The sequence below is a fragment of the Rhinatrema bivittatum genome, chromosome 16 (assembly GCF_901001135.1).
Source record: "Rhinatrema bivittatum chromosome 16, aRhiBiv1.1, whole genome shotgun sequence".
NCBI lineage: Eukaryota > Metazoa > Chordata > Amphibia > Gymnophiona > Rhinatrematidae > Rhinatrema > Rhinatrema bivittatum.
In genome coordinates this window covers 2,497,855-2,525,288 of record NC_042630.1, presented here as the reverse complement: position 1 = coordinate 2,525,288, position 27,434 = coordinate 2,497,855, and the positions used below count along the sequence as shown (strand labels likewise).

The 27,434-nt window shown below is 52.1% G+C and overlaps 1 protein-coding gene across 1 annotated transcript in view; it reads left to right on the top strand.

Moving 5' to 3' along the window:
* The first annotated feature begins 6,524 nt into the window (after positions 1-6,524).
* PHC1 (polyhomeotic homolog 1) overlaps positions 6,525-27,434 on the top strand; it is a 34,582-nt gene continuing 13,672 nt past the window's right edge. The window contains exons 1-9 of the mRNA XM_029580507.1: positions 6,525-6,669; positions 6,913-7,023; positions 7,900-7,977; positions 15,294-15,443; positions 22,786-22,944; positions 23,318-23,762; positions 23,903-24,510; positions 25,029-25,173; positions 26,213-26,400. Coding sequence (XP_029436367.1) covers positions 6,562-6,669; positions 6,913-7,023; positions 7,900-7,977; positions 15,294-15,443; positions 22,786-22,944; positions 23,318-23,762; positions 23,903-24,510; positions 25,029-25,173; positions 26,213-26,400 — 1,992 coding nt within the window. The 5' untranslated portion in view covers positions 6,525-6,561. The remainder of the gene's footprint in view (positions 6,670-6,912; positions 7,024-7,899; positions 7,978-15,293; positions 15,444-22,785; positions 22,945-23,317; positions 23,763-23,902; positions 24,511-25,028; positions 25,174-26,212; positions 26,401-27,434) is intronic.

The following is a 27,434-nucleotide window of genomic DNA, read 5'->3' as shown; positions in this document are numbered from 1 at the left end:
CCAGAAATATACAATGCAACCCCCTATCCCCGACTGTATAATGCAGCACCCCCCCCAGAAATATACAATGCAACCCCCTATCCCCGACTGTATAATGCAGCACCCCCGCCCCAGAAATATACAATGCAACCCCCTATCCCCGACTGTATAATGCAGCACCCCCTCCCCCAGAAATATACAATGCAACCCCCTATCCCCGACTGTATAATGCAGCACCCCCGCCCCCAGAAATATACAATGCAACCCCCTATCCCCGACTGTATAATGCAGCACCCCCCCAGAAATATACAATGCAACCCCCTATCCTCGACTGTATAATGCAGCATCCCCTCCCCCAGAAATATACAATGCAACCCCCTATCCCCGACTATATAATGCAGCATCCCCCCCCAGAAATATACAATGCAACCCCCTATCCTCGACTGTATAATGCAGCACCCCTCCCAGAAATATACAATGCAACCCCCTATCCCCGACTGTAAAATGCAGCACCCCCGCCCCCAGAAATATACAATGCAACCCCCTATCCCTGACTGTATAATGCAGCACCCCCCCAGAAATATACAATGCAACCCCCTATCCCCGACTGTATAATGCAGCACCCCCGCCCCCAGAAATATACAATGCAACCCCCTATCCCCGACTGTATAATGCAGCACCCCCCCAGAAATATACAATGCAACCCCCTATCCTCGACTGTATAATGCAGCAGCCCCTCCCCCAGAAATATACAATGCAACCCCCTATCCTCGACTGTATAATGCAGCACCCCCACCCCCAGAAATATACTCTGTATCCCCCCTCCCCTGGTATCTACAATGTAAACCCCTGCCTCAGGGCCATCGAAGAGGGGGTGGGGGTGACTTCTGACAGTATACCCTGGAAATATATAATCCAACGGCCCTGCCCCCAGAAATTTACAATGTAACCATCCCCCTCAGCCTGAGAATATATAATGTAAACCTCCAGGATAATATTTCCTGGGAATATACAATATAACTTCCTGTCTCAAAGTATGCCCCAGGAATATACAATCTAACCACTCTCCGCCCCCCCAAAAAAAAATATATATACTGTATATTGTAGCCCCCAGCCACATTCTCTGAGAAAATACAATGTAAGACATTCAACAGCATACTCCTGAAATATGTAACCCCTCCCCCTACTATATACACTGAGAATATACAATGTAACATCCCCCAACCTGGGAATATTCACTGATGTTGTAATCCACCTTAAACATAAGAAGTTGTCATACTGGGTCAGACCAAGGCTCCATCAAGCCCAGCATCCTGTTTCCAACAGTGGCCAATCCAGGCTACAACTACCTGGCAAGTACCCAAACATTAAATAGATCCCAATCTACTACTGCCGTCAACAAGCAGTGGCTACTCCCTATTGATTAATAGCAGTTTATGAACTTCTCCTTCAGGAATGTATCCAAACTTTTTTTTAAAACCAGCTACACTAACTGCACTAACCACATCCTCTGGCAACAAATTCCAGAGGCTTAATTGTGTGATGAGAGAGAGAAAGTTTTTTTCTGATTTGTTTTAAATGTGCTACTTGTTAACTTCATGGAGTGCCCCCAGTCCTATTATCTGAAAGAGTAAATAACCGATTCACATCTACCCGTTCTAGACCTCTCATGATTTTAAACACCTCTATCATATCCCCCCTCAGCTGTCTCTTCTCCAAGCTGAACAGCCCTAAACTCTTCAGCCTTTCCTCATAGGGGAGCTGTTCCATTCCCTTTATCATTTTGTTCGCCCTTCTCTGTACATTCTCCATCGCAATTATATCTTTTTTGCGATGCGGCAACCAGAATTGTACACAGTATTCAAGGTGCGGTCTCACCATGGAGTGATACAGAGGCATTATGACATTTTCTGTTTTATTCACCGTTCCCTTTCTAATAATACCCAACATTCTGTTTGCTTTTTTGACTGCCGCAGCACACTGAGCCGACGATTTCAATGTGTTATCCACTATGATGCCTAGATCTCTTTCTTGGGTTGTAGCACCTAATATGGAACCCAACATTGTGTAATTATAGCAAGGGTTATTTTTCCCTATATGCATCACCTTGCACTTATCCACATTAAATTTCATCTGCCATTTGGATGCCCAATTTTCCAGTCTCACAAGGTCCTCCTGTAATGTATCACAGTCTGCTTGTGATTTAACTACTCTGAACAATTTTGTATCATCTGCAAATTTGATTATCTCGCTTGTCGTATTCCTTTCCAGATCATTTATAAATATATTGAAAAGTAAGGGTCCCAATACAGATCCCTGAGGCACTCCACTGACCACTCCCTTCCACTGGGAAAATTGTCCATTTAATCCTACTCTGTTTCCTGTCTTTTAGCCAGTTTGCAATCCACGAAAGGACATCGCCACCTATCCCATGACTTTTTACTTTTCCTAGAAGCCTCTCATGAGGAACTTTGTCAAACGCTTTCTGAAAATCCAAGTACACTACATCTACAGGTTCACCTTTATCCACATGTTTATTAACTCCTTCAAAAAAGTGAAGCAGATTTGTGAGGCAAGACTTCCCTTGGGTAAATCCATGCTGACTGTGATTGCATTTCCCATTTTTTAAGCTCTTTATAAATTTCAAACATTTACAAAACAAGGATAAACACTGCTGGACAAAAAAATAGGTTATTGTTTGTTTATTTGTTTTTTAGTATACCGATGTTCAACTGGTTTTATCACACCGGTTTACAGTTTACACAGTGGTATCTATAAGAATAGATTTCATATTTTACATTTAGACATTGTAACATGATTGGTTTTGTAACATGGACAACATTTAACATTGTGACATTGTAACATTGTGTCATTGTGACACTGACATTGTAACATGGTTGTTTCTGTGAGGTGGAAAACTTTGGGACATGATTGAATATGTGACTTGGGTAACTCTGTGATAAGAGTACTTTTGGAGCAAGGGTTTGGAGCAAGGGCTATTATGTGCAGGACGAAAGACTGACCAACTGTTCCGAAATTGTTCTTATCCGGAATATTCCTCAGTTTGTTTGTAATGATTATGCTGATTTTTTTTTTTTTGTGTGTGTGTGATATTGCTTTGTTGGTTTTGGTGCAAGCCACCTTCATTAATTTTGTATTTATGAAAGCAGTTTATAGAGAGAAATAAATAGAATGAAATAATCTAAATCCCCCTCCCCTAAGATTATATAATCTACCTTTGTCCTCCCCCCCAGGATTATACACCATAAATATACAAATGAGTATAAGGACCCCCCAGAAATGATTGGTAACGAGGCATGTCCATGCTTTTTCTTCAGCAGCAGAAAGAGCGTGAACAGGCAGGGCAGAGTTCAAAGCCACTTTTTAAATGCCTGAACACATGACGGTTGTAGAAAATGGCCATCTTTATATGTCCCATGAAAAAGTGTTTTTAATGGTATTTTGTGTTCAAGCAGGGTCCCTACAAGGCAATTAATGCTGGGATACAAAATCAATCATTAAATCTCTCAAAAAAGCAGCACCAATATGTCTTTTGTAGCATAACTCACATACAAAGGTAGTGAACTATACATAACCTCCCCAGAATGTACTCCCTAAATCTGTATTGCAATGTAATCTCCTCAAGACTATACCCCAGATATGTATATAAAATAATGCAACCTCACTCCCCGATTTGGCAGCGGGAAGGTGGAGAAAGGGGAACTGGATACAGACAACAACCAACACGAGCCCTGACTTTTACAGTCTGGGGTAATAATATGCAGATATAAAAAAGCACAGGACGGCTTCTACGGCCAAGTCCATAAGCAAAGAACGTCAAGCAGCACTGTCTGAATTATCAAGAAGACATAAGGGAAAAAGCACAGGACGGCTTCTACGGCCAAGTCCATAAGCAAAGAACGTCAAGCAGCACTGTCTGAATTATGAAGAAGACATAAGGGAAAAAGCACAGGACGGCTTCTACGGCCAAGTCCATAAGCAAAGAACGTCAAGCAGCATTGTCTGAATTATGAAGAAGGCATAAGGGAAAAAGCACAGGACGGCTTCTACGGCCAAGTCCATAAGCAAAGAACGTCAAGCAGCACTGTCTGAATTATCAAGAAGACATAAGGGAAAAAGCACAGGACGGCTTCTACGGCCAAGTCCATAAGCAAAGAACGTCAAGCAGCACTGTCTGAATTATCAAGAAGACATAAGGGAAAAAGCACAGGACGGCTTCTACGGCCAAGTCCATAAGCAAAGAACGTCAAGCAGCACTGTCTGAATTATGAAGAAGGCATAAGGGAAAAAGCACAGGACGGCTTCTACGGCCAAGTCCATAAGCAAAGAACGTCAAGCAGCACTGTCTGAATTATGAAGAAGGCATAAGGGAAAAAGCACAGGATGGCTTCTACGGCCAAGTCCATAAGCAAAGAACGTCAAGCAGCACTGTCTGAATTATGAAGAAGACATAAGAGAAAAAGCACAGGATGGCTTCTACGGATAAGCAAAGAACGTCAAGTTGCACTGTTTGAATTATCAAGAAGGCATAAGGGAAAAAGCCTTAGTTTTGAGACTTAGTTTTTGGGTACTTGCCAGGTTCTTATGGCCTGGATTGGCCACTGTTGGAAACAGGATGCTGGGCTTGATGGTCCCTTGGTTTGACCCAGTATGGCATTTTCTTATGTTCTTATAAGCACAGGAAGGCTTCTACTGCCAAGTCCATAAGCAAAGAACGTCAAGCAGCACTGTCTGAATTATCAAGACATCATAAAGGTAAAAGCACAGGACAGCTTCTACGGCAAGTCGCAAAGCAAAGAACGTCAAGCAGCACTGTCTGAATTATCAAGAAGACATAAGGGAAAAAGCACAGGACGGCTTCTACGGCCAAGTCCATAAGCAAAGAACGTCAAGCAGCACTGTCTGAATTATCAAGAAGACATAAGGGAAAAAGCACAGGACGGCTTCTACGGCCAAGTCCATAAGCAAAGAACGTCAAGCAGCACTGTCTGAATTATGAAGAAGGCATAAGGGAAAAAGCACAGGACGGCTTCTACGGCCAAGTCCATAAGCAAAGAACGTCAAGCAGCACTGTCTGAATTATGAAGAAGGCATAAGGGAAAAAGCACAGGATGGCTTCTACGGCCAAGTCCATAAGCAAAGAACGTCAAGCAGCACTGTCTGAATTATCAAGACATCATAAAGGTAAAAGCACAGGACGGCTTCTACGGCCAAGTCCATAAGCAAAGAACGTCAAGCAGCACAGTCTGAATTATGAAGAAGGCATAAGGGGAAAAGCACAGGACGGCTTCTATGACCAAGTCCATAAGCAAAGAACGTTAAGCAGCACTGTCTGAATTATCAAGACATCATAAAGGTAAAAGCACAGGATGGCTTCTACGGCCAAGTCCATAAGCAAAGAATGTCAAGCAGCACAGTCTGAATTATGAAGAAGGCATAAGGGGAAAAGCACAGGACGGCTTCTACGGCCAAGTCCATAAGCAAAGAACGTCAAGCAGCTTTGTCTGAATTATCAAGAAGGCTCCTTACCCAGTAGCTAGCAGTAATTTATGGGTTTGACAGTTGCTAGGTTTTTATTGTAAATATTCCTAATCTTATCATAAGGCTTGGAGGTAACTGTATGGAGCAGCAGATACTACCATAAGAAACTTGCTGGGCAGACTGGATGGGCCATCTGGTCCTTTTCTGCGGTCTGTTATGTGTTGTATAGCCTCTTCCTCCTGGAACTGTATCTCCTCATATTGCTCTGTAGCCTCTCCCTGTTCCCCTGATACAAGAAATATGTTTGCATTATGTAGAGTTTGGTGCAGGGTCCGAGCACCGTGGTTTTACAGGAAGAAGATGGTGTCAAACAAAGCTGAAGAGTTTCTTTGGGTGACCTGAGAGTCAGTTCAGGGTTGAGCGCTAGATGTGGTGCATTTAGATCTGAGTTGGGCTTTTGCATAAAGAAGATGTAGGTCAGTTTAGCAGAGCTGTCTAGAGCAGGGGTGGCCAATTCCGGTCCTCGAGAGCCACAAACAGTTCTGATTTTCAGAACATCTACAATGAATATGGAAGAGTTAGATGTGCATGCACTCTCTCCATTGTATGCAATCCTATCTCTTGCCATATTCATTGTGGACAGCTTGTTTTTGGCTCTCGAGGACTGGCCACCCCTGCTGTAAAGGTTTTCTGTAATGAAGGTGTAGGTCAGTCGCTCTCCAAAACTTGGCACAGATGTGTTGTTAGTCCTGAAACATGTTTGTTCATGCTTTATTTCACCAAAATCAAGTAAAGTAGCGCAGCAACCAAACTACTTTGCACAAGTAAAGGCTTTTGACATTTGTCTATACTTTTTCTCACAAGTAAGCTTTGGGTGTCTGAGTTCAGACAAGAGGAGAAGAGGTAAAATAAGAGGTTCCCAGAGGGGGAGGATCAGGGGTCAGAGCTCTGTGTGGGGGGAGCAGAAAGCTTGAGAAAGAAGAGTCCATAGGTGGTGTCCAGTTCCAGGGGCTGAAAGGGCATCACGTACCTGCTGACATTGGCAGACTTGTGGGTCTCTCTGCAGGTGTGAGGTCCACCATGGAAACGGAGAGTGAGCAGAGCCCAAACTCCACCAATGGGAGCTCGGGGGGAAGTGCCCGTCCCCAGATATCCCAGATGTCTCTGTATGAGCGTCAGGCCGTGCAGGTAAGGAGTGGGAGAACAGATGGCTAAGAAGCAGTGCAGTTTGGGAGTGAATGGGTCCATGTTTGGTTGTGTTGTGTTCTGGTGGGGATGAGTGTAGGCAGGGTGGATGATGGTACAGTAGTTCAGACCATGGTCAGTTGGAGACACAGACTTGCTGCCTTCTTGAATTGTGCTGTAGACTAATGTGTCTCTCTATCCTCCTCCTTCCTATTCCTCTCTCTCTCGATCCCCTGTTCCCTGCAGGCTCTGCAAGCGCTGCAGCGGCAGCCGAATGCAGCTCAGTACTTCCACCAGATCATGCTTCAGCAGCAGCTCAGCAACGCTCAGCTGCACAGCCTGGCCGCCGTCCAGCAGGTCAGACATACTGGGACTCAGCGGAGACCAGAGGAGGAGCAAGGAAAAGATCTAGGATAGGGTTCAGAGGGAAAAGACTGGGGTTAGATAGAAGATCAGAAGTGGAGCAAGGGGAGACCAGAGGAGGAGTAAGGAAAAGATCTAGGATAGGGTTCAGAGGGAAACGTCTGGGGTTAGATAGAAGATCAGAAGTGGAGCAAGGGGAGACCAGAGGAGGAGTAAGGAAAAGATCTAGGATAGGGTTCAGAGGGAAAAGTCTGGGGTTAGATAGAAGATCAGAAGTGGAGCAAGGGGATACCAGAGGAGAGGAGTAAGGAAAAGATCTAGGATAGGGTTCAGAGGGAAAAGTCTGGGGTTAGATAGAAGATCAGAAGTGGAGCAAGGGGAGACCAGAGGAGGAGCTTGGAGGGGTCAGATGGGGAGCAGGGGGATGATCCGGGGTTAGGAATCAGAGGCTGACCAGAAGGCAGGAGGAGGTGCATGGAAGAGAACTTAATCCTATAGCAGATTCTCCAGTGATTCTATATCATCAGTGCTTCCCTATGAGTATGGAGTATTAAGGATGTCTGGGGCCAGAGAAATAAAGTGACCCCCTGAGGTCACACACACAGAGGGGCAGTGACCGAGCTGGGGATCAGAGCAAAGACACAGGGAGATAAAGTGACTCCCTCAAGATCAGTTACGTAGTTTGAAAGTAAATTGGAGCCTTCTGATTGCCTGACAGAGCTACGGTTCTTTTGAATAACAACCAAACTTTACGTCTCTGATTGTCTGGGTTAGGATTTTTGGTGCTTCATGTGTTCTGATAGGTGGAGCCTCTCCCTCCCTTGCCAGAGGCCTCTCATAGCACAAACGACATCTTCCCTTGTCTTGTAGGCGACTATTGCTGCCAGCCGCCAAGCGAGCTCTCCGAACACAAGCACCCCTCAGCAAACCAGCACCAGCCAAGCTTCTGTGAGTACATCCCTCCTGTACCCTCTCAGCACTGTCCCGGCCTCTGTGAGTGCATCTCTACATCCCTCCTGTACCCTCTCGGCACTGTCCAGGCCTCTGTGAGTGCATCTCTACATCCCTCCTGTACCCTCTCAGCACTGTCCCGGCCTCTGTGAGTGCATCTCTACATCCCTCCTGTACCCTCTCAGCACTGTCCCGGCCTCTGTGAGTGCATCTCTACATCCCTCCTGTACCCTCTCGGCACTGTCCAGGCCTCTGTGAGTGCATCTCTACATCTCTCCTGTACCCTCTCGGCACTGTCCCGGCCTCTGTGAGTGCATCTCTACATCTCTCCTGTACCCTCTCGGCACTGTCCCGGCCTCTGTGAGTGCATCTCTACATCTCTCCTGTACCCTCTCGGCACTGTCCCGGCCTCTGTGAGTGCATCTCTACATCTCTCCTGTACCCTCTCGGCACTGTCCCGGCCTCTGTGAGTGCATCTCTACATCTCTCCTGTACCCTCTCGGCACTGTCCCGGCCTCTGTGAGTGCATCTCTACATCCCTCCTGTACCCTCTCGGCACTGTCCCGGCCTCTGTGAGTGCATCTCTACATCTCTCCTGTACCCTCTCGGCACTGTCCAGGCCTCTGTGAGTGCATCTCTACATCTCTCCTGTACCCTCTCGGCACTGTCCCGGCCTCTGTGAGTGCATCTCTACATCTCTCCTGTACCCTCTCGGCACTGTCCAGGCCTCTGTGAGTGCATCTCTACATCTCTCCTGTACCCTCTCGGCACTGTCCCGGCCTCTGTGAGTGCATCTCTACATCTCTCCTGTACCCTCTCGGCACTGTCCCGGCCTCTGTGAGTGCATCTCTACATCTCTCCTGTACCCTCTCGGCACTGTCCCGGCCTCTGTGAGTGCATCTCTACATCTCTCCTGTACCCTCTCGGCACTGTCCCGGCCTCTGTGAGTGCATCTCTACATCTCTCCTGTACCCTCTCGGCACTGTCCAGGCCTCTGTGAGTGCATCTCTACATCTCTCCTGTACCCTCTCGGCACTGTCCAGGCCTCTGTGAGTGCATCTCTACATCTCTCCTGTACCCTCTCGGCACTGTCCAGGCCTCTGTGAGTGCATCTCTACATCTCTCCTGTACCCTCTCGGCACTGTCCCGGCCTCTGTGAGTGCATCTCTACATCTCTCCTGTACCCTCTCAGCACTGTCCCGGCCTCTGTGAGTGCATCTCTCCTGTACCCTCTCAGCACTGTCCCGGCCTCTGTGAGTGCATCTCTACATCCCTCCTGTACCCTCTCGGCACTGTCCAGGCCTCTGTGAGTGCATCTCTACATCTCTCCTGTACCCTCTCGGCACTGTCCCGGCCTCTGTGAGTGCATCTCTACATCTCTCCTGTACCCTCTCAGCACTGTCCCGGCCTCTGTGAGTGCATCTCTACATCTCTCCTGTACCCTCTCGGCACTGTCCTGGCCTCTGTGAGTGCATCTCTACATCTCTCCTGTACCCTCTCGGCACTGTCCAGGCCTCTGTGAGTGCATCTCTACATCTCTCCTGTACCCTCTCGGCACTGTCCAGGCCTCTGTGAGTGCATCTCTACATCTCTCCTGTACCCTCTCGGCACTGTCCAGGCCTCTGTGAGTGCATCTCTACATCTCTCCTGTACCCTCTCGGCACTGTCCAGGCCTCTGTGAGTGCATCTCTACATCCCTCCTGTACCCTCTCGGCACTGTCCAGGCCTCTGTGAGTGCATCTCTACATCTCTCCTGTACCCTCTCGGCACTGTCCCGGCCTCTGTGAGTGCATCTCTACATCTCTCCTGTACCCTCTCGGCACTGTCCAGGCCTCTGTGAGTGCATCTCTACATCTCTCCTGTACCCTCTCGGCACTGTCCCGGCCTCTGTGAGTGCATCTCTCCTGTACCCTCTCAGCACTGTCCCGGCCTCTGTGAGTGCATCTCTACATCTCTCCTGTACCCTCAGCACTGTCCCGGCCTCTGTGAGTGCATCTCTACATCTCTCCTGTACCCTCTCAGCACTGTCCAGGCCTCTGTGAGTGCATCTCTACATCCCTCCTGTACCCTCTCAGCACTGTCCTGGCCTCTGTGAGTGCATCTCTACATCTCTCCTGTACCCTCTCAGCACTGTCCCGGCCTCTGTGAGTGCATCTCTACATCTCTCCTGTACCCTCTCAGCACTGTCCTGGCCTCTGTGAGTGCATCTCTACATCCCTCCTGTACCCTCTCAGCACTGTCCTGGCCTCTGTGAGTGCATCTCTCCTGTACCCTCTCGGCACTGTCCAGGCCTCTGTGAGTGCATCTCTACATCTCTCCTGTACCCTCTCGGCACTGTCCCGGCCTCTGTGAGTGCATCTCTACATCTCTCCTGTACCCTCTCAGCACTGTCCCGGCCTCTGTGAGTGCATCTCTACATCTCTCCTGTACCCTCTCGGCACTGTCCCGGCCTCTGTGAGTGCATCTCTACATCTCTCCTGTACCCTCTCAGCACTGTCCCGGCCTCTGTGAGTGCATCTCTACATCCCTCCTGTACCCTCTCAGCACTGTCCCGGCCTCTGTGAGTGCATCTCTACATCTCTCCTGTACCCTCTCAGCACTGTCCCGGCCTCTGTGAGTGCATCTCTACATCTCTCCTGTACCCTCTCAGCACTGTCCAGGCCTCTGTGAGTGCATCTCTACATCTCTCCTGTACCCTCTCAGCACTGTCCCGGCCTCTGTGAGTGCATCTCTACATCTCTCCTGTACCCTCTCAGCACTGTCCAGGCCTCTGTGAGTGCATCTCTACATCTCTCCTGTACCCTCTCAGCACTGTCCCGGCCTCTGTGAGTGCATCTCTACATCCCTCCTGTACCCTCTCAGCACTGTCCAGGCCTCTGTGAGTGCATCTCTACATCTCTCCTGTACCCTCTCGGCACTGTCCAGGCCTCTGTGAGTGCATCTCTACATCTCTCCTGTACCCTCTCGGCACTGTCCCGGCCTCTGAGTGCATCTCTACATCTCTCCTGTACCCTCTCAGCACTGTCCCGGCCTCTGTGAGTGCATCTCTACATCTCTCCTGTACCCTCTCGGCACTGTCCCGGCCTCTGTGAGTGCATCTCTACATCCCTCCTGTACCCTCTCGGCACTGTCCCGGCCTCTGTGAGTGCATCTCTACATCTCTCCTGTACCCTCTCGGCACTGTCCCGGCCTCTGTGAGTGCATCTCTCCTGTACCCTCTCAGCACTGTCCCGGCCTCTGTGAGTGCATCTCTACATCTCTCCTGTACCCTCTCGGCACTGTCCCGGCCTCTGTGAGTGCATCTCTCCTGTACCCTCTCAGCACTGTCCCGGCCTCTGTGAGTGCATCTCTACATCTCTCCTGTACCCTCTCGGCACTGTCCCGGCCTCTGGGGGTGCATCTCTCTCTCTCTCTCTCTTCCCCCCCCCCCCCCCCCCCTCTCTGAGTACTATGCAAGCTTCTGGGACAGTGTCTGTACAGATAGACATGCAGAGTAACTGGTTCTTTCCCTGTACATACCCAGATCAATCCAGACAGTGGGTTGAGCCTCCTGTCCAGCAGAGGGAGACAGAAAAAAACTGAAAGGGTATCCCATATCAGGACAGTGCTCACCCTGTGTCCCTTCAGTATTTCTCTGTCTCCAGCAGATTCAGACAGTAGAACCTGCGGTTCCCTTCTTTCCTCAGTTTTCCATTTCCCTTGGGGTTTTCTTCTCAGATTTTTTCCTAGATCAAGCAAGTATTCTCTATACTTTTGTATTAAAAAAAAAAAAAAAAGATGGCTGCACCCACTGATTCTGATCTGGACTCTGGTTTGCTTCCAGGGTTTCCCTTAGAGGGGAATGACCCGAATGTCCTCTGTTGATCCAAAGGGCAGAGCTGGACCAGCTCATTCCCTTGACTTTGGGACGAGCTGGGCATTGGAGTGTCACCGGAGAATTCGGCTACATCCCCCCCCTCGCAGCTAACGTGGACCCGGTCCTGGCGGGACTTAGGGCTCCTACACATATGTACAGACAGCTGCTCCTCCAGGAGTGCGAGTCTCCCGAGGTGGGACTCCGCGTGGGTGTGGCAATGGACACACTTTATCCCCTTGGCCTTAGTTTGAGTTAAGAATTGCTCAGCACCCAGGACCTCCCGTCTGCAGAGGCGGAGCAGGCAGAACGACTGAAGGCAGCAGGAGTATATGGGGTGGACCCCTATAATATTTGCTCTGAGTGCTGGCCAAGCCAATGGTTGCAGCGGTATCGGCCAGGCGTTTCCTCTGGTGGCGCAGTTGGTCTATGGGTTCGCAGTTGGGCACTCTTCCCTTCTAGGGCAAGTTGCTCTTTGGTGAGGACCTTGAGCAGCTTATTAAATCCTTGGGAGAGAACAAGGTTCATAAGCTGCCGGAGGGCCGCCCGAAGTCTTTTCCTTAAGTCTTGGTCTCTTTCCCTTCCGGGAGCGTAACCCACAGCACTCGGCCGTAAAGCCCTCTTCCCAATGGATTACGGCTGACCCAAGTTAGGTGGTTGTCTATCCTCGTTTCTCGAGGAATGCGTTAAAATCACGTCGGTCCAGTGGGGCCTCGAGGTGATAGATGAAGTTTCCGCTTAGATTCTGCTCGGGATCTTCCAGACCTACACATATTCTCTCCCTACGAAACTGGAAGCATCCAGCGGTCTGCCAGACTCTTGTCCGGTTGCATGCTCTCGGAGCTATAATCCCGGTCCTGGTGGAGGAACAAGGAGCCGACCAGTATTCTGTATACTTCGTCGTGCAAAAAAAAATAAAAGGCAGTTCCTTCCGTCCACCTTGAACCTCAAGAGAGTCAGTCGAGTCCTCAGTGTTCCCCTTTTCCACCGGGAGACCCTGTGGGAGAGGATGGCGGCGGTTCGCTCGCGCGAATATCTGGTCTCACTTGACTTAATGGAGGCTTACCTGCATATACCTACACGCCGCGACCATCAGAAGTATCTTCGGTTCAGCATTCTGGGGCACCTCTTCCAGTTTCGGGCTCTTCCATTCGGACTCGTCCATGCGCCTTGAACTTTTACCAAGGTTATGGTGGTGGTAATGGCCACTCTCCACCGGGACAGGGCCCTGGTTCATCCCTCCTCCCTGCAGATCGGCGGTCGACAGGGCTTTGGCTTCCCTCACCTCACTCGGGGAGATAGTCAGCTTTTCCAAGAGCAATCTCCAGCTCTCCCAGGTTCTGGAATTCCTGGGAGCAAGGTGTTCCTGATGGATGCTCGGGTGCTCAAACTTATGGATCAAATGCGTAATTCTCTCGCTACTCATGACCTGGGATTCTCTTCAGGTCCTGAAGCCCATGGCTTCCACTATCTTGCTGGTTCCTTGAGTTTTGCACATATGCGTCCATTACAGCAGGTTTTTGCTGGCCCACTGGAAGACAGCACCGGAACAGTTTTGGACGCTCCTCCCGCTCTCATACTCCATCATAGCCGACAGGCAATAGTGGTCTTCACTTGCGCACCTCATGAACTGGATGCCCCTGTACACGCCTCAATGGATCATGGTCACGATGGACGCCAGCCTATCGGGCTGGGGTGCAGTGGGTCAAACTCAGTCTACGCAAAAAAAAGTGGGAGCTCTCTGACGGAGCGATGGTGCTGATCATCCTCAGGTAGGGTACCCCCCACTTGGGCCTGATGGCTACTCCGAATTATACAAAAGCTCGCTGATTCTTCAGCCACAGAAGGGTGCACTGTTCGGAAGGAGTGGCCTGGTGCTCCCTGCTCTCACGACGTTTTCCGGTACGTTTTTCCCCCTTGGCCTCAGAAGTATAGAACTTCGGGGACCCCTCATGCTCGTAGCATCCAAGTGACCCCGCGGGCCATGGTACGAGGAGATAGTGATCCTCGCGACAGTCAGTCCTCTTCTCCTCGGCCATCTTTCACACCCGCTTCGACAGGTGGATCGCTTCTATCTAGCTGCGTGACTTCGAACGGCAGCGACTAAGCCGGAAGGGATATAAAGAAAAAACTTAAATCCACTCTGCTGCGGGCCCGTAAGCCCTCTACCTCTCTCTCTCACGTCCAGTTTGGAGAGGTTTTTTGCAGTTGTCTGGGCTGAGTCCGGAAGGCCAGCACGCAAGGCTCTGGTATCTCAGGTTTTTTTCATTTTTACGGACTGGTTTTTTTCAGGGTTTTCTTTTTCAACTCCTTACGGGTTCAGGTTCCTCTCTCGGGTCTAGACATGTTGGCGGCTCATCCGGATGTCGTTTGATTCCTCAAGGAGGCCGAGCGTTGCATCCGCCTGTCCGGGCTCCTTGTCCCTCGTGGAGCTTTATCTTGGTGCTTCGGGTTCCTGCGAGGGCCCTTCGTACTCCTCCGGGGGCTACGTTTAAGGGTCTGCCTCTTCAGACCGTTCCTCGTCTCTATTCCTCCTGGAGGGTGTCGGAGCTCCAAGCGTTGTCTTGTAGGGATCAGCCAATGGAGCTCCCTGCTTCCCCTGAGGACATCGCGACCACACCTGGTGGAGATCTGCGGCGCAAAAGAGTACAACTACGGTATTTACAGGTTACAAATGTGTTCAGAGTCTCTGATCATTTCTTTGTCTTCTGGAGTAGTCCAAAGAGAGGAACCAAGGCTTCTAAGACTACGGTTGCACCGCGTCCTTCTCTCGGGGCCAGACGGTTCCGGAAGGCTTAAAGGTCCATTTTTTACGTTCACAAGCTGCTTCTGGGGCGGAGTGTCAATCGGTCTCTCCACAGGAAATTTGCAGAACGGCTACTTGGAAGTTCCTCGATGTACAGGCACCAGTTTTTGGCTCTTTTGGACGGCAGGTGCTTCGAGCGGGACTATCTCTGTCCCACCCTGTTTAGAGAAGCTTTGGTACATCCCAATGTCTGGATTAATCCGGGTACGTACAGGGAGAGGAAAGTTGGTTCTTACCTGCTAATTTTCGTTCCTGTAGTACCACGGATCAGTCCAGACTCCCACCCAGGTATTGTTACATCCGCTCGAAGTTTTTTCCTCTTGTTTTTTTCCTCACAGCATTTTGGCAGATCTGTCTGATCCTATCAGATGAATATGAATATATATGCAAGACCGGTCTTTTTACAGAGTTTTTGAATTGTTCAATCTATCAGTTACTTGTTGCTTGCTTGATCTTATGCTGGTTATCTTTCTATTTATCTGCTTTGATAACGTTTATACTGAAGGGGTGCAGGGTGAGCACTGTCCTGATATAGGATACCCTTTTCAGTTTTTCTCTGTCTCCCTCTGCTGGACAGGAGGCTCAACTCACGGTCTGGACTGATCCTGTACTGGGGACATTCGGAGCAACAGGTTCTTCTCTCCTGCATTTCAGATGAGTCTGGCCACTACGTCAGCCACGCAGCTCATTAGCCGCTCGCAGAGCGTGAGTTCACCGGGCGCCACTACGCTGACACAATCTGTGCTGCTCGGCAATGCCACCTCGCCCCCTCTCAATCAGTCCCAGGCGCAGATGTACCTGCGGGTAAGACACTCACATTAAATTATTATATAATGACACTTTCAGATTAGAAGAGATACAAGGCAGAAGTGTTGTTCCTTTTAGCTATCAAGCCTTTAGTTGATTAAACGAAGGCAACTGAAGGCCTTTGAGGGGATAATGGTAGAGAAATGTGAATTAAAAGTGAGTTTATTTGCAAATGATATGTTCATCCGCATTCAGCTGGACATTATCTGCCATCATTTTATCTTGTTTATGCAGCTGGAGACTTCAAATTGTCACGACAGCTAGGATTGCAGAAAGGGCACGAAGGGTGGTTCTGGTTTGATTTACTGAAGTTACAGCAGGGTGGATTACAAAGTGCATGTCATGTAGCTCTACAGAGAGAAGTCAGCAGTTAAGTGGAGCATTAATATGTGAAGGAGACAGGAAGGCTGTTCCATAGTGTGGGTACCAATAGGTAATTCAGCTTGTCCATGTGGACTAAACACATGAAGTGACCCATCGGGGAGTTGTTTGTAGGCAAAGGAGTGTAAACTCAACCACAAAGTGCCAAAAAGTGAATCCAGTGGAGAGAGAGACAATTTAGCTCAGAATATGCACTTTGCAACACAGAATATAAAATATTTGGTTTGAGACTGGCAAGTCATGATCTTGGTGTGGATGGTTTGGCGTGAACATTTAGCCAACTGGTCACGGTCTTGATGCCTATTCATATTTAGGATTTCCTAACGTGTAGCCCGATGGACTCAGGACCAATGGGATATGCTTTCCTGCCAGCAGATGGAGACAGTCAGGTTGCAAAGCTGATCTCACCCTAGATACAGCCCTGCAGTGACCTCATCCCTTCAGTATCCTCTTCAAAAAGCCATTGTGGACATACTATTGAAAAAACTTGCTTAGAATTTGGATACAACTTAATAACTTGAATAAAAAGTAAATGGAGAAATTACTTACCTGATAACTTCATTTTCTTTAGTGTACACAGAAGGACCAATGGTTACGTCCTCCCCTGTCAGCAGATGGAGACCGTAGCTTTCAAAACTGATGTCACCCTAGATACAGCCCTGCAGTGACCTCAGCTCTTCAGTATTCTCTCCGTCTCCTAGCAGATGTAGACGTGCTTTCCCTATCAGAAACACAGTACTCGTTAGAAGAGGAAAATGTATCTTTAAATTGGAGAAAGATTGAGCCCCGCTCTCCTGCGGTGATACCTAAGGGTCCCTCCCCAGTTGAGAGTTCCTGAGGTGATTTCCCAGATCCCTCAGATGTTTGCCTCGGTAGCCGGTTTCCGGCGAGCCGGACTTTGCTGCTGAAGCAGCTGAAAGGCAGCGGGTGCAGGAAGCCGAGCGCGGTGGTGACTGTGGTCTCTCCCTGCAGCCGGAGACCGTCTCTGTACTCAGCCGGTAAGCGCTGAGCCCAGGTAAGTAAAAGAAACTCCTCTGATCCAGAGACGTGGAAGGGCTTCGGTAAGTCTTTCCTCCTGTCTCTTGCTCAGCGCGCCGTACCGACGACGTTCCTGATCCCATTGGGGCAAAGGAAGGGGGTTTCGGAGCGGGTTGAGCGGCCCTCCAATGGGGTAGGCCCTGCTTCAGGCTCGGTGAGGCACTCCACGTGGCGGCGCCATCTTACGTGCAGTTTTGATTGGCGCCATTTTCCCCCATAGACCGGAACGTGCGGTGCGGGCCAGCCCTACTGTGCGCATAGGTACGTGCTCACCTGTGTGCATAACTGCGCACATACCTACATGTATAGGTACACGCATACATTCGTGCAGTACCTGGTGCTTAGACTTAGGCGCGTCGGGGTGGATTTCTGCACGCTCGAATTCAAGCGCTGAACGCACAACCTGCAATGAACTAAGGCTCCGGCAGCAGAGAAACACAAGCGACGCTCCCTTTGTGCTGCCTGCCAGTTTAGGGCTGCACAGTCTGACCTTGAATCCTTCCTGTGTCAGCGCTGTGAGGAGGCCCAGGGAGGGCTGGGCTGTCAGAACTTCTCCAAGTCCGGCCCCTCCCAGTCGGAGGATGGGTCAGCCATGACCTTACCCGGTACTACCCTGGATTTGAACAATCCCGGGACTGCGTCCTCCTTGGGAGAGGGCAGTTCAGCGGCGTCTACCCCAGTCCCCCCTGGCCTAGGCATGGACCCAGTGACCTTCTCTTGGGTGGAATTCTTTCAGGGCCTTCAAGCATTTGTTCAGGCGCAGTCAGCTGCTGCCCCTGCCCGGACTGAGTCTTGTCCTCCCAGCCTATTAGTATTGCCTAGGGGCGTGCCTCGCCTCACCAAGGGTATCCCTGACAGGGACCCAGACACCACGGACGACGAAGGGTATGCAGGCTCATTGGAGGACGGCTTGGAGCCATACCGGACCATGTTACGGTTTTTCCACAGAGATGAATTGCCGGGACTGGTTTCCCAGACCCTGAAGACTGGGAGCTCCCAGCACAGCCCCTATGTCGGAACCAAAGAAGATCCCCATCCTGGTGTGAGTACGGAAAGCCTTTTGCTATCTCCCAGTGCTGGAAGCCATCCAGGAGTTAATTGGCCTGGAATGGGACGCCCCGGAAGGCAGCTTTAAAGGAGGCCGGGCATTGGAGACCCTGTACCCACTGGACCCAGAGGCTATCGGCTGCGTTTCCCGAAAATGGACTCCCTGGTCTGCTCCATTTCAAAGCAAACAACTATCCCAGTAGAGAGAGGAGCGGCCTTGAAGGATGCACATGATAGACGGCAAGAGTCCATCCTTAAGCAAGCCTTTGACAGGACAGCAGTGACCCTGCAGATTGCTTCCTGCTGTGCTCGGGTGGCTCGCTGGTGTCTGCTTCTCGAGAGAGAGAGAGAGAGGCAGATAGCTCAGGAGCGCATTCCAGAGAGGCGTCGGAGCCCGCCGCAGCATTCCTAGGGAATGCAAGTTCTGACCTAGTGCATACCTCAGCCAGAAAGATAGCCTCAGCTGTGGCAGCCAGAAGGCAACTATGGCTACGAAACTGGTAAACGGACGCGACCTCTAAGGCAAACCTCACAAAGATGCTCTTTAAGGGATCCCTCCTATTCAAAAGAGAATTGGAAAAGTTGACCAATAAATGGGGTGAATCTCCAGTGCTGCAGCTACCGGAAGATAAGAAAAAGAGGTTGCAGCACTCCCTCGCCTATGAGGGGTCTGACCAGGGGCTCCCAGCATTTTCGGCCCCACAGAAACTCTCTATTTCAGACATCTCGACCTTCAGGAAGTTCTCAGTCCTTTCAGAGCTGTCCACCAAAAAGAGGAACTGGTTCGGGCTCAGGTTAGACCCGAACTCCCCAATGAAGTTTGGCCGATCCATCCACAGGACGAGGAGATAGGAGGCTGACTATCCCTCTTCTGTCAGAAGTGGGTTGAGATCACACCGGACAAATGGGTACTGGTCATCATATGAGAAGGGTACGCTCTGGAATTTTGAAGCATCCCTTGGGACAGGTTCATAATATCTCCTTGCCACTGCCAGCATGAAAATCTGGCAGTGGAATCCACAGTCTGAGCCCTCCACAGTCTGAGGGCTATAACCCCGGTACCTACACCCCAAGTAAATATGGGGCGTTATTCCGTCTATTTCATCGTATCCAAGAAGGGTTGCTTTCGCCCAGTTCTGGACCTCAAGAGCATCAATCGTCATCTGCGGATAATTCACTTCTGCAGGGAAACTCTTTGCTCAGTCATAATGGCCATGCAACCGGGAGAGTTCTAAACCTCCCTAGACCTCTTGGAGGCCTACCTTCATATTCTAATCCACCAGGACCACCAGCGTTTCCTATGCTTTGCGGTACTGGGCCACCATTACCAGTTCCGGGCATTGCCCTTCAGCCTGGCAACCACCCCCAGAACATTCTCCAAACATATGATGGTGGTGGTGGCTCTGAGGAAAGAAGGGATCCTGGTGCACCCTTACCTAGATGAGTGGCTGATTTGGGCGAAGTCATTGGAAGAGAGCCTCATAGGTGTTCAGCAGGGTCACGTCCCTGCTTCAGGAAGTTAGTTAGATTGTGAACATGGACAAAAGCAGCCTCAAGCCCTCCTTAGAGTACCTGAGAGTCTGGTTCGACACCAAGCAAGACAGTCTTCTTTTCCCCCTCAAGGATAAGGAAGCTGATGGGCCAAATGCACCCCAGGGTGTGGAGCTATCTCCAGGTTCTCAGCCTGATGGCGTCAACCCTGGAAGTAGTACCGTGGGCGAGGACACACATGCGGCCACTCCAGCGCTCCCTGCTGTCACGTTGGAACGCACTAAGACTACTTGATCCACCTACTGATGGAAGTATGTTCTCTGCTTCAGTGGTGGCTACAGGAAGGTCACCTAAGCAAGAGTGTAAGCCTGTCCCCACTGAACTTGGCTAGTCCTTATGATGAACGTGAGCCTCCGAGGGTGGGGAGCTCACTGTCAGGAATTAACAACCCAGGGGTGATGGACCAAGAAAGAGGCGAGCTGGAACACAAACCATCTGGAAGCCCGAACTGTCAGATTAGCATGACTACAATTCAGTCACTGACTCCAGGGCCAGGCGGTCCGCATGATGTCAACGGTAACCTACATCAACCACCAGGGAGGAACCAAAAGACACCAAGTGTCTCTGGAGATAGACCCCCCCCTTATGGAATGGGCAGAGTTAAATCTACAAGGGATCTCGGCCTCCCACATCGTGGGAAAAGACAATGTCCGAGCAGACTCTCAGCTGGGAGAATGGGCGTTATTGACCAGAGCCTTCCAGCTCCTGGTCGATACCTGGAGCTGCCCATTCATCGACTTACTGGCCACATCCCACAACGCAAAGGTTCCCCAATTCTTAAATCGCAGAAGAGATCAACGCTCCCAAGGGATCGACACCCTGGTCCAGATCTGGCCACAGGGGGACTTATTGTACACCTTCCCTCCATGGCCTCTGCTGGGCAAGATCATTCGTAAGATCAAACGCCACAGAGGATTAGTCCTTCTGGTGGCACCGGATTAGCCCAGATGCCTATGGTATGCAGACATGCAGAGGCTTCTGGTGGAGAACCCCCTATACCTCCCTCCACACAGGGACCTTCAACAAGGTCTGATCCTTCACAAGGACCCAACTCAGTTTTGTCTTACGGTCTGGCCCTTGAGTGGGCTCGACTGATGAAATGCGGATATTTGGCGGCAGTAATTGCCACTTGCTCTGCACACGGAACAATATCCTTGGCGTACGTGTGGATCTGGAGAATATTGGAGGCCTGGTGCGAGTGCGCGGGCTCTCTCCTCGGTCGATCAAGATCCCCATAATTCTGGAATTCTTACAGGATGGCCTGAATAAAGGTTTGTCCCTCAACTCCTTGAAGGTCCAGGTGGCAGCTGTCTCCTGTTTCAGGGACAAGGTGAATGGAACCCGCTTGTCTGTGCATTCGGACTTGGCCCCATTTCCTAAAAGGAGTTAAACACCTACGACCACTGTTAAAGTGGCTGGTCCCCCTATGGAACTTCAATCTAGTATTGGACTTCTTAGCAGGGCCTTCCTTTCGGCCGCTGTGCGCTCTGTCTCTACACCTATTAACACTGAAGACTGTATTCTTGGTGGCGATATGCTCGGCTCGTTGCATCTCTGAACTACAGGTGCTGTCATGGGAACCGTTCTTCTGGTTGATTTCAGGAACATTGCAGCTTCGCACTGTCCCTTCCTTCTTGCCAAAGGGAGTCTCGGAGTTTTCCCTGAACCAGTCCATCTCCTTACCATCCCTAGAGAGACACAAGGACTCGGAAGTCTATCCCCTCCTACGCCACTTGAACGTCAGTAGGCTGTTGGTACGGTACCTGGAACGCTCAGAACCAGTTTGTAAGATGGACCGCTTGTTTGTTCTTCACGGCGGTGAAGGTGAAGCAGCTTCATGGGCTACCATAGCTCGCTGGATCAAGGAGGTGATCACGGGAGCTTATGTAGAGGCAGGGAGCCTTTACTCCTTCAGGTTAAAGCTGATTCCACTAGGGCCCAGGCAGAATCCTGGGAGGGAGCTAAGCTACTGTCTCCCGTCCATATCGGCAGAGCAGCGACGAGGTCCTCCGTGCACACCTTCTCCAGGTTATATCGCCTGGATGTACAGGCTGGGGAGGATGCAGCCTTTGCAAGGGTGGTGCTAACTAGATCACAGGCAGTCTCCTGCCCCATTCGGGAGCAGCTTTTGTACATCCCATCGGTCCTGAGTCCATCTGGCTACACGCCAGGAAATGAAGAAATTACTTACCTGATAGTTTTGTTTTCCTTAGTGTAGAGAGATGGACTCTGCATCCCGCCTACGGTTGCCCATGAATGGTGTCAAGGAATCGCACATGAATCTCGATCCCAAAGAGATTACAGATAAGCCATCACCCTATCCCTGGATCAGGACATCTATAATATTGCTGGGTTTCAGTGCTTGTGTTTGGTTGAGTACAGTTACGGTCACCAGTTTTAATCAAGTTATTAAATTGCATTCAAGTTTTTCAATAATACGTCCACAATGGCTTTTTGAAGAGAAGACTGAGGGGCTGAGGTCACTGCAGGGGTGAATCTAGGGTGACGTCAGCTTTGAAACCTGACTCTGTCTCCATCTGCTGGCAGGGGAAAACATAACCCATAGGTCCTGAGTCCATCTGTCTACTCTAAGGAAAAGGAAATTATCAGGTAAGTAACCTCTCTGCAGTAATTGGGCCCTGGATGCAGCCTCCCCCCTCCTCAGTCTGGCATAAGTTTGAAACGATGAGCCCTCCTGGTACCCCTTCAGCCTGCTGCCACCCTGATCCTGGCCGGCACTTGCATTGCTGTGCAGAGCAGAATGAGAAACTTGGATAGTGAAAGGTAGAAAACCGAATCTGAGCCAGGCATTGTGGAAATGGCTGTAATTTTAACGAAATCTGAGAGTTTCTGCATACGTTTCATACTGAAAATTGTTCAAGTTGTGTATCGTACTGATTGTGGGACTGGATTAACAACAAATATTCGGAATAGAGAAAAAAAAAAAAAAGAGCCTCACCCAGCCTGAGGCCCAGGCGTCCCCTGCAGAGGAGAAACACTCGCGCCTTCTCTCTCCCCTCGCCGAGAGCCCGGCATGCCTGCGCTGTGAATGATTTCAGTGTCTGGCGCTGTGCGGCAGGCAGGAGGAGCCTGGTGGCATCTCGGCACAGCTGGCCAGCGGTAGATAGAGCTCATGGAAGAGGAGGCTGGGAGGTTAGGTGCAGGCCTTGGATAAATGTGGATACTGCCCGGTATGTTTTCAGCCGGGCCATGTACGCGCCCTGCCGCGCCTCTGCAGATCCTCGCCCTCCTCCGCTCTGCATGCTCGACGTCAGCTGACGCTTTTCTGACCACAGCCTTGGCCTCTTCTGTTCCTCCGCAGCAGCCGCAGCTCGGAAACCTCCTGCAGGTGAACCGCACTCTGGGCCGCAGCATGCCCCTGGCCTCCCAGCTCATCCTGATGCCCAGCGGAGCCGTGGCGGCCGTTCAGCAGCAGCAGGAGGTCCCGCCATCCCAGGCTGCCCACTCCGACGCGGATCAGGTCAGTCTGATTGCAGGGCCGCCCTGTAAGAGGCTCTTTAAACTCTCTGCTTTCCGGTCCCCACTGCTGGCGACCTCTTTATGACCCTGGGCACGACATTCAAGCTTCTTCGTCCTGCAGGGCAGCACCAGTCAGCCCTTCAGGAGGTTCCTGGTGAATATTCATGAAATGTATTTACGTGCACTCCCTCCACTGAATGCCAGTGCATCTCGTGCACGTTCACCAGCAGGATCCTGAAAAGCTGGCGCCTGTGCAGCCGTCCAGGACTGCCCTCTGACACCCTTGTATAAGCTGACAGCACCCTATAAAGAAGGAGCATTAGTGTTTGGAAGGTGACTGCGTTTACCTTGCTTGTTATCTGTCTCTGTCTTAGGTGCAGAATCTGGCAGTGAGAGGCCAGCAGCCCCCCAGCAGCAGCCCTCAGCTGCAGAGCCCCGCTCAGAAAGCCCCGCTGGCAGGAAACAGCCAGGGCGCGGGTCCCCCCCAGACCTCCAGCATGGGGCAAAGCCTGGCTGTGAGTCAGGCCTCCGGCAGCGGGCAGTCTCTGAACCTCAGCCAGATGGCGCTTGCCAGTAGTGGTGGGGGCTCTGGGGGGGTTCAGGCCACTGCACTGGGTCAGCCCACAGGGGGCTGTCCAGGGAAGGGAACTGGGGTGGTGCAGCCTCTGCCCACAGCACAGGCCGTGACCATCAGCCAGGGCAGCCAGACCGAGACGGACAGCGGGGCCAAGAAGGCGGAAAGTGAGACTGGACAGACGGTGGGCATGAACCTGACCAGAAGCGCCACCCCGGCTCCCAGCCAGACCTTGATCAGCTCTGGTGAGTACTTCCTTCTGGGGGGAACCGTCTCTGTCTCTGCAGCCTCTCCTGCTCCTCCTGTCTCTGACTGCACGCACGCTGTTCCTGTCTCCGCATCGAGCTAGCCTCAGCTGCGGCCTTGGGTTTTTTTCTCTCCGCAGCCACCTACACTCAGCTGCAGCCTCATTCCCTCATCCAGCAGCAGCAGCAGATACACCTGCAGCAGAAGCAGCTCGTCATCCAGCAGCAGATCGCCATCCACCACCAGCAGCAGTTCCAGCACCGCCAGTCCCAGCTGCTGCACACGGCCACCCACCTGCAGCTGGCCCCGCAGCAGCCGCCGCCCCCCCAGGCCCAGACTCTGGTGGTGCAGCCCATGGTGCAGCCCCAGCAGAGTGCCGTCCAGCTGCAGCCCCAGGCCGACGTGCTCCCCAGCCAGGCCAAGGCCCCCACGCCCGTCCCCATCCAGCCCAAGCAGCCGGCCAAGCTGCAGCCGGGGAGCCTGCTGCCGGCCCAACTGGGGGGGAAGCCGTCAACCCAGCCGCACATCCCCGTGCAGGTGGTGGGTGGCCGGCAGCAGGGTCCGGCGCAGGCGGTGGGGCTGGCGCAGGTGCCCGGGGGCCCGAGCACGCTTCAGTCCACAGGCTCCTCCCAGGGCCTGGCCGTGCCGGTGGCCTCTGCTTCCACGGCTCATGAGGCGGCGAGGAACCCGACACAGTCCTCGCTGGTGCAGGCGGCTCCGTTCTTCATGCAGTCCTCGCTGCTGTCGGTGAGTCTCGTTAAAAGACCGAGAGGTGCTTCTTATTGCCATGAAATGAGGCTGGAATATTGCCCAGATGTGCTTAGAACCGTGAAACTCTGTGCCGCGTGCGGGTGTTTGCATTAAAGGTGTGCTGCAGAAGGAGTTTATGGGATTTACAGACACAAGTAGACCCCACTGGGAACTAGGGGTAGGAGGGAGACGTGTACGGAGTGCAGGGGTCCCTTTCAGCTGGAAGGGAGTCGCAGGACTCGGGAATAACATGGGAATATTGGTTTGTAGAGAGGCTGCTGGATGCCATGAGCAGCTTCAGAATGATGGTGGCCGAGGCAGAATTTAAGAAGACCTGGAACGGGCACAGGGGATCCTGAGTGGTGGGGGAGTGAGGGCTAAAAGCTGGGGGAGGGTCTGTGATGTTGTAATAAGGAAGAATGGGCAGAGAATGAAGTCTGAGGTGACTGATCCGGGTTCGCGCTTCCTGCGCTCGGTGACTCCGCGTTCTCCACCTTTTCTCTGCTGTTGCACAGGGGAAGCTCCAGCCTGTGGCTGGGAAGAGGAAGGCTGAGGCCCAGGAGGAAAAGGATGAGGCTGTGCCCATGGCTTCCGTGGCCTCAAAGTTGTCTCCGGTTACCGATAGCCCCAAACCCCTGGAGGAGAAGGGAGTTGTCCCTGGTGAGAGAACGAGTTATGTGGGCAGGGGCTTGAGAGAGAAGCGTCCTGGGTCTGCATTCACTGCAGGGGCTGTAACTGAGCTGCTCTGCTAGGCCGTTGTACCCAGGAGAAGACTTGTGTGAGTGGGGAACGTTCCTCAGGCCCTGCACATGGCTGGGCCAGGGAAGTCACGGGCGCGAGGGTGGGCTCTGGGCTCTCGTTCTGGACATGCGGGGGGGCCACTGGGCAGGGGGGAGCAGGAGCGAGGGGGGGCTGGCAGGACGTTCCCAGGGTATGGGGTGTGGGTCATTCATTGAGGGGGGGTCGGCAGGACGTTACCAGGGCACTGGGTGCAGGGATGGGGTGTGGGTCATTCAGGGGGGGGGGGAGCAGGAGCGAGGGGGGGCCGGCAGGACGTTCCCAGGGTATGGGGTGTGGGTCATTCATTGAGGGGGGGTCGGCAGGACGTTACCAGGGCACTGGGTGCAGGGATGGGGTGTGGGTCATTCAGGGGGGGGGGGGAGCAGGAGCGAGGGGGGGGCCGGCAGGACGTTCCCAGGGTATGGGGTGTGGGTCATTCATTGAGGGGGGGCTGGCAGGACGTTCCCAGGGTATGGGGTGTGGGTCATTCATTGAGGGGGGGTCGGCAGGACGTTCCCAGGGTATTGGGTACAGGGATGGGGTGTGGGTCATTCGGGGGGGGGGGAGCAGGAGTGAGGGGGGGCCGGCAGGACGTTCCCAGGGTATGGGGTGTGGGTCATTCGTTCAGGGGGGGCTGGCAGGACGTTCCCAGGGTATGGGGTGTGGGTCATTCGTTCAGGGGGGGCTGGCAGGACGTTCCCAGGGTATGGGGTGTGGGTCATTCATTGAGGGGGGGTCGGCAGGACGTTCCCAGGGTATGGGGTGTGGGTCATTCGTTCAGGGGGGGCCGGCAGGACGTTCCCAGGGTATGGGGTGTGGGTCGTTCGTTCAGGGGGGGCCGGCAGATCGATGTTACTGGAGGACTGGGTGTGCAGCTGGGAGCTTTCTCTCTACTCTCTACTTATTTTTTCTCTTCCAGAGAGGTCTGAGGCTTGCGCCCCTGTGCCCCCGAGCACTGTCGCCAGTGCCCTGTCCTGTGCCCCCTCCCTTGGCATGGTCTCCCGCCAGAACAGCGACTCCAAGCCCCCGCAGGCCATCGTGAAACCGCAGATCCTCACACACATTATTGAAGGCTTTGTCATCCAAGAAGGAGCAGAACCATTTCCGGTAAGAAGAAGGAGGAGGATTGGCCTTGCGCTGGGAAAGGGGGGGGGGGGGGGCATTTTGGTAAGACTGCCCCCCCTGTGGTGGGCGGTGAGCAGGCGGATTTCATTCCTGAGCTGCCTGGGAAAGCTGCAGGGACCAGTTCTCAATGGGAACGCTGACTCGGAGGATGGACGGGGTGGAGAGACGCGTAGAACGGGTTCCGGACTGCGAGGAGGCGGGAGGAGGGTTTTATGTGAAGGAGAAACTGTAGTTAAACCTCTGACCAAAGGCTCCTGGCGGGGCAGCAGCTAAACAGAGCGGGGCCCCAGAGGTGGGCTGCTCTCACGCCGCCCCTAACCCCCTTCCCTTTTGGGCTTGTGTTTGTAGACGGTGCCCTGCCCACCCCACTTCCTTCTGGTTTGGTGCCCCAGACAGGTCTCGTAGTTGCCTGGTACCAGAGCGCGAGCAGAGGCTAGGAACGAGCGAGAAGTCTGAAGGAGCACCCGCCAAGAGATCCCCAACCATTGATCCTGTTCCAGGAAAGGGAGGAGCCTTCAGACAGAGGAAGAGTGGTCCTGGGTTGCTAATTTTCCTTCCTGTAGTACCAGAGATCAGTCCAGACTCCTGGGTTTTGCCTCCCCTCCAGCAGATGGAGACAGAGAAAGTTTCACAGACACCGCCACTTGACCCTGTGCGCCCCCTGCAGACCCTCAGTATTACTGAGTACCCAAGCATAAAATACTTAACAAAACTTCTATTTCTCTCTTCCCCCCACCCCCCCTTAGGTTCAGAACTGCAGATTTTGCACCTCCTCCATCTGCTGGAGACAGAGAAATACTGAGGCACTGCAGGGGGCGCACCGGGTGAAGAGGCGGTGCCTTCAAAGCTTTCTCTGTCTCCATCTGCTGGAAGGATCTGGGTATGTGCAGGGAACTGACTTTTGTCCAAGTGTTTTTACAGTAGAAGAGTTGCCAGCTCTCGGTGCACGGTGGGAGTGAGAATCGCAGCAGGCACACGTCACAGACCGAGCTGCTGTAGCCGTCTCTGATCGTCGT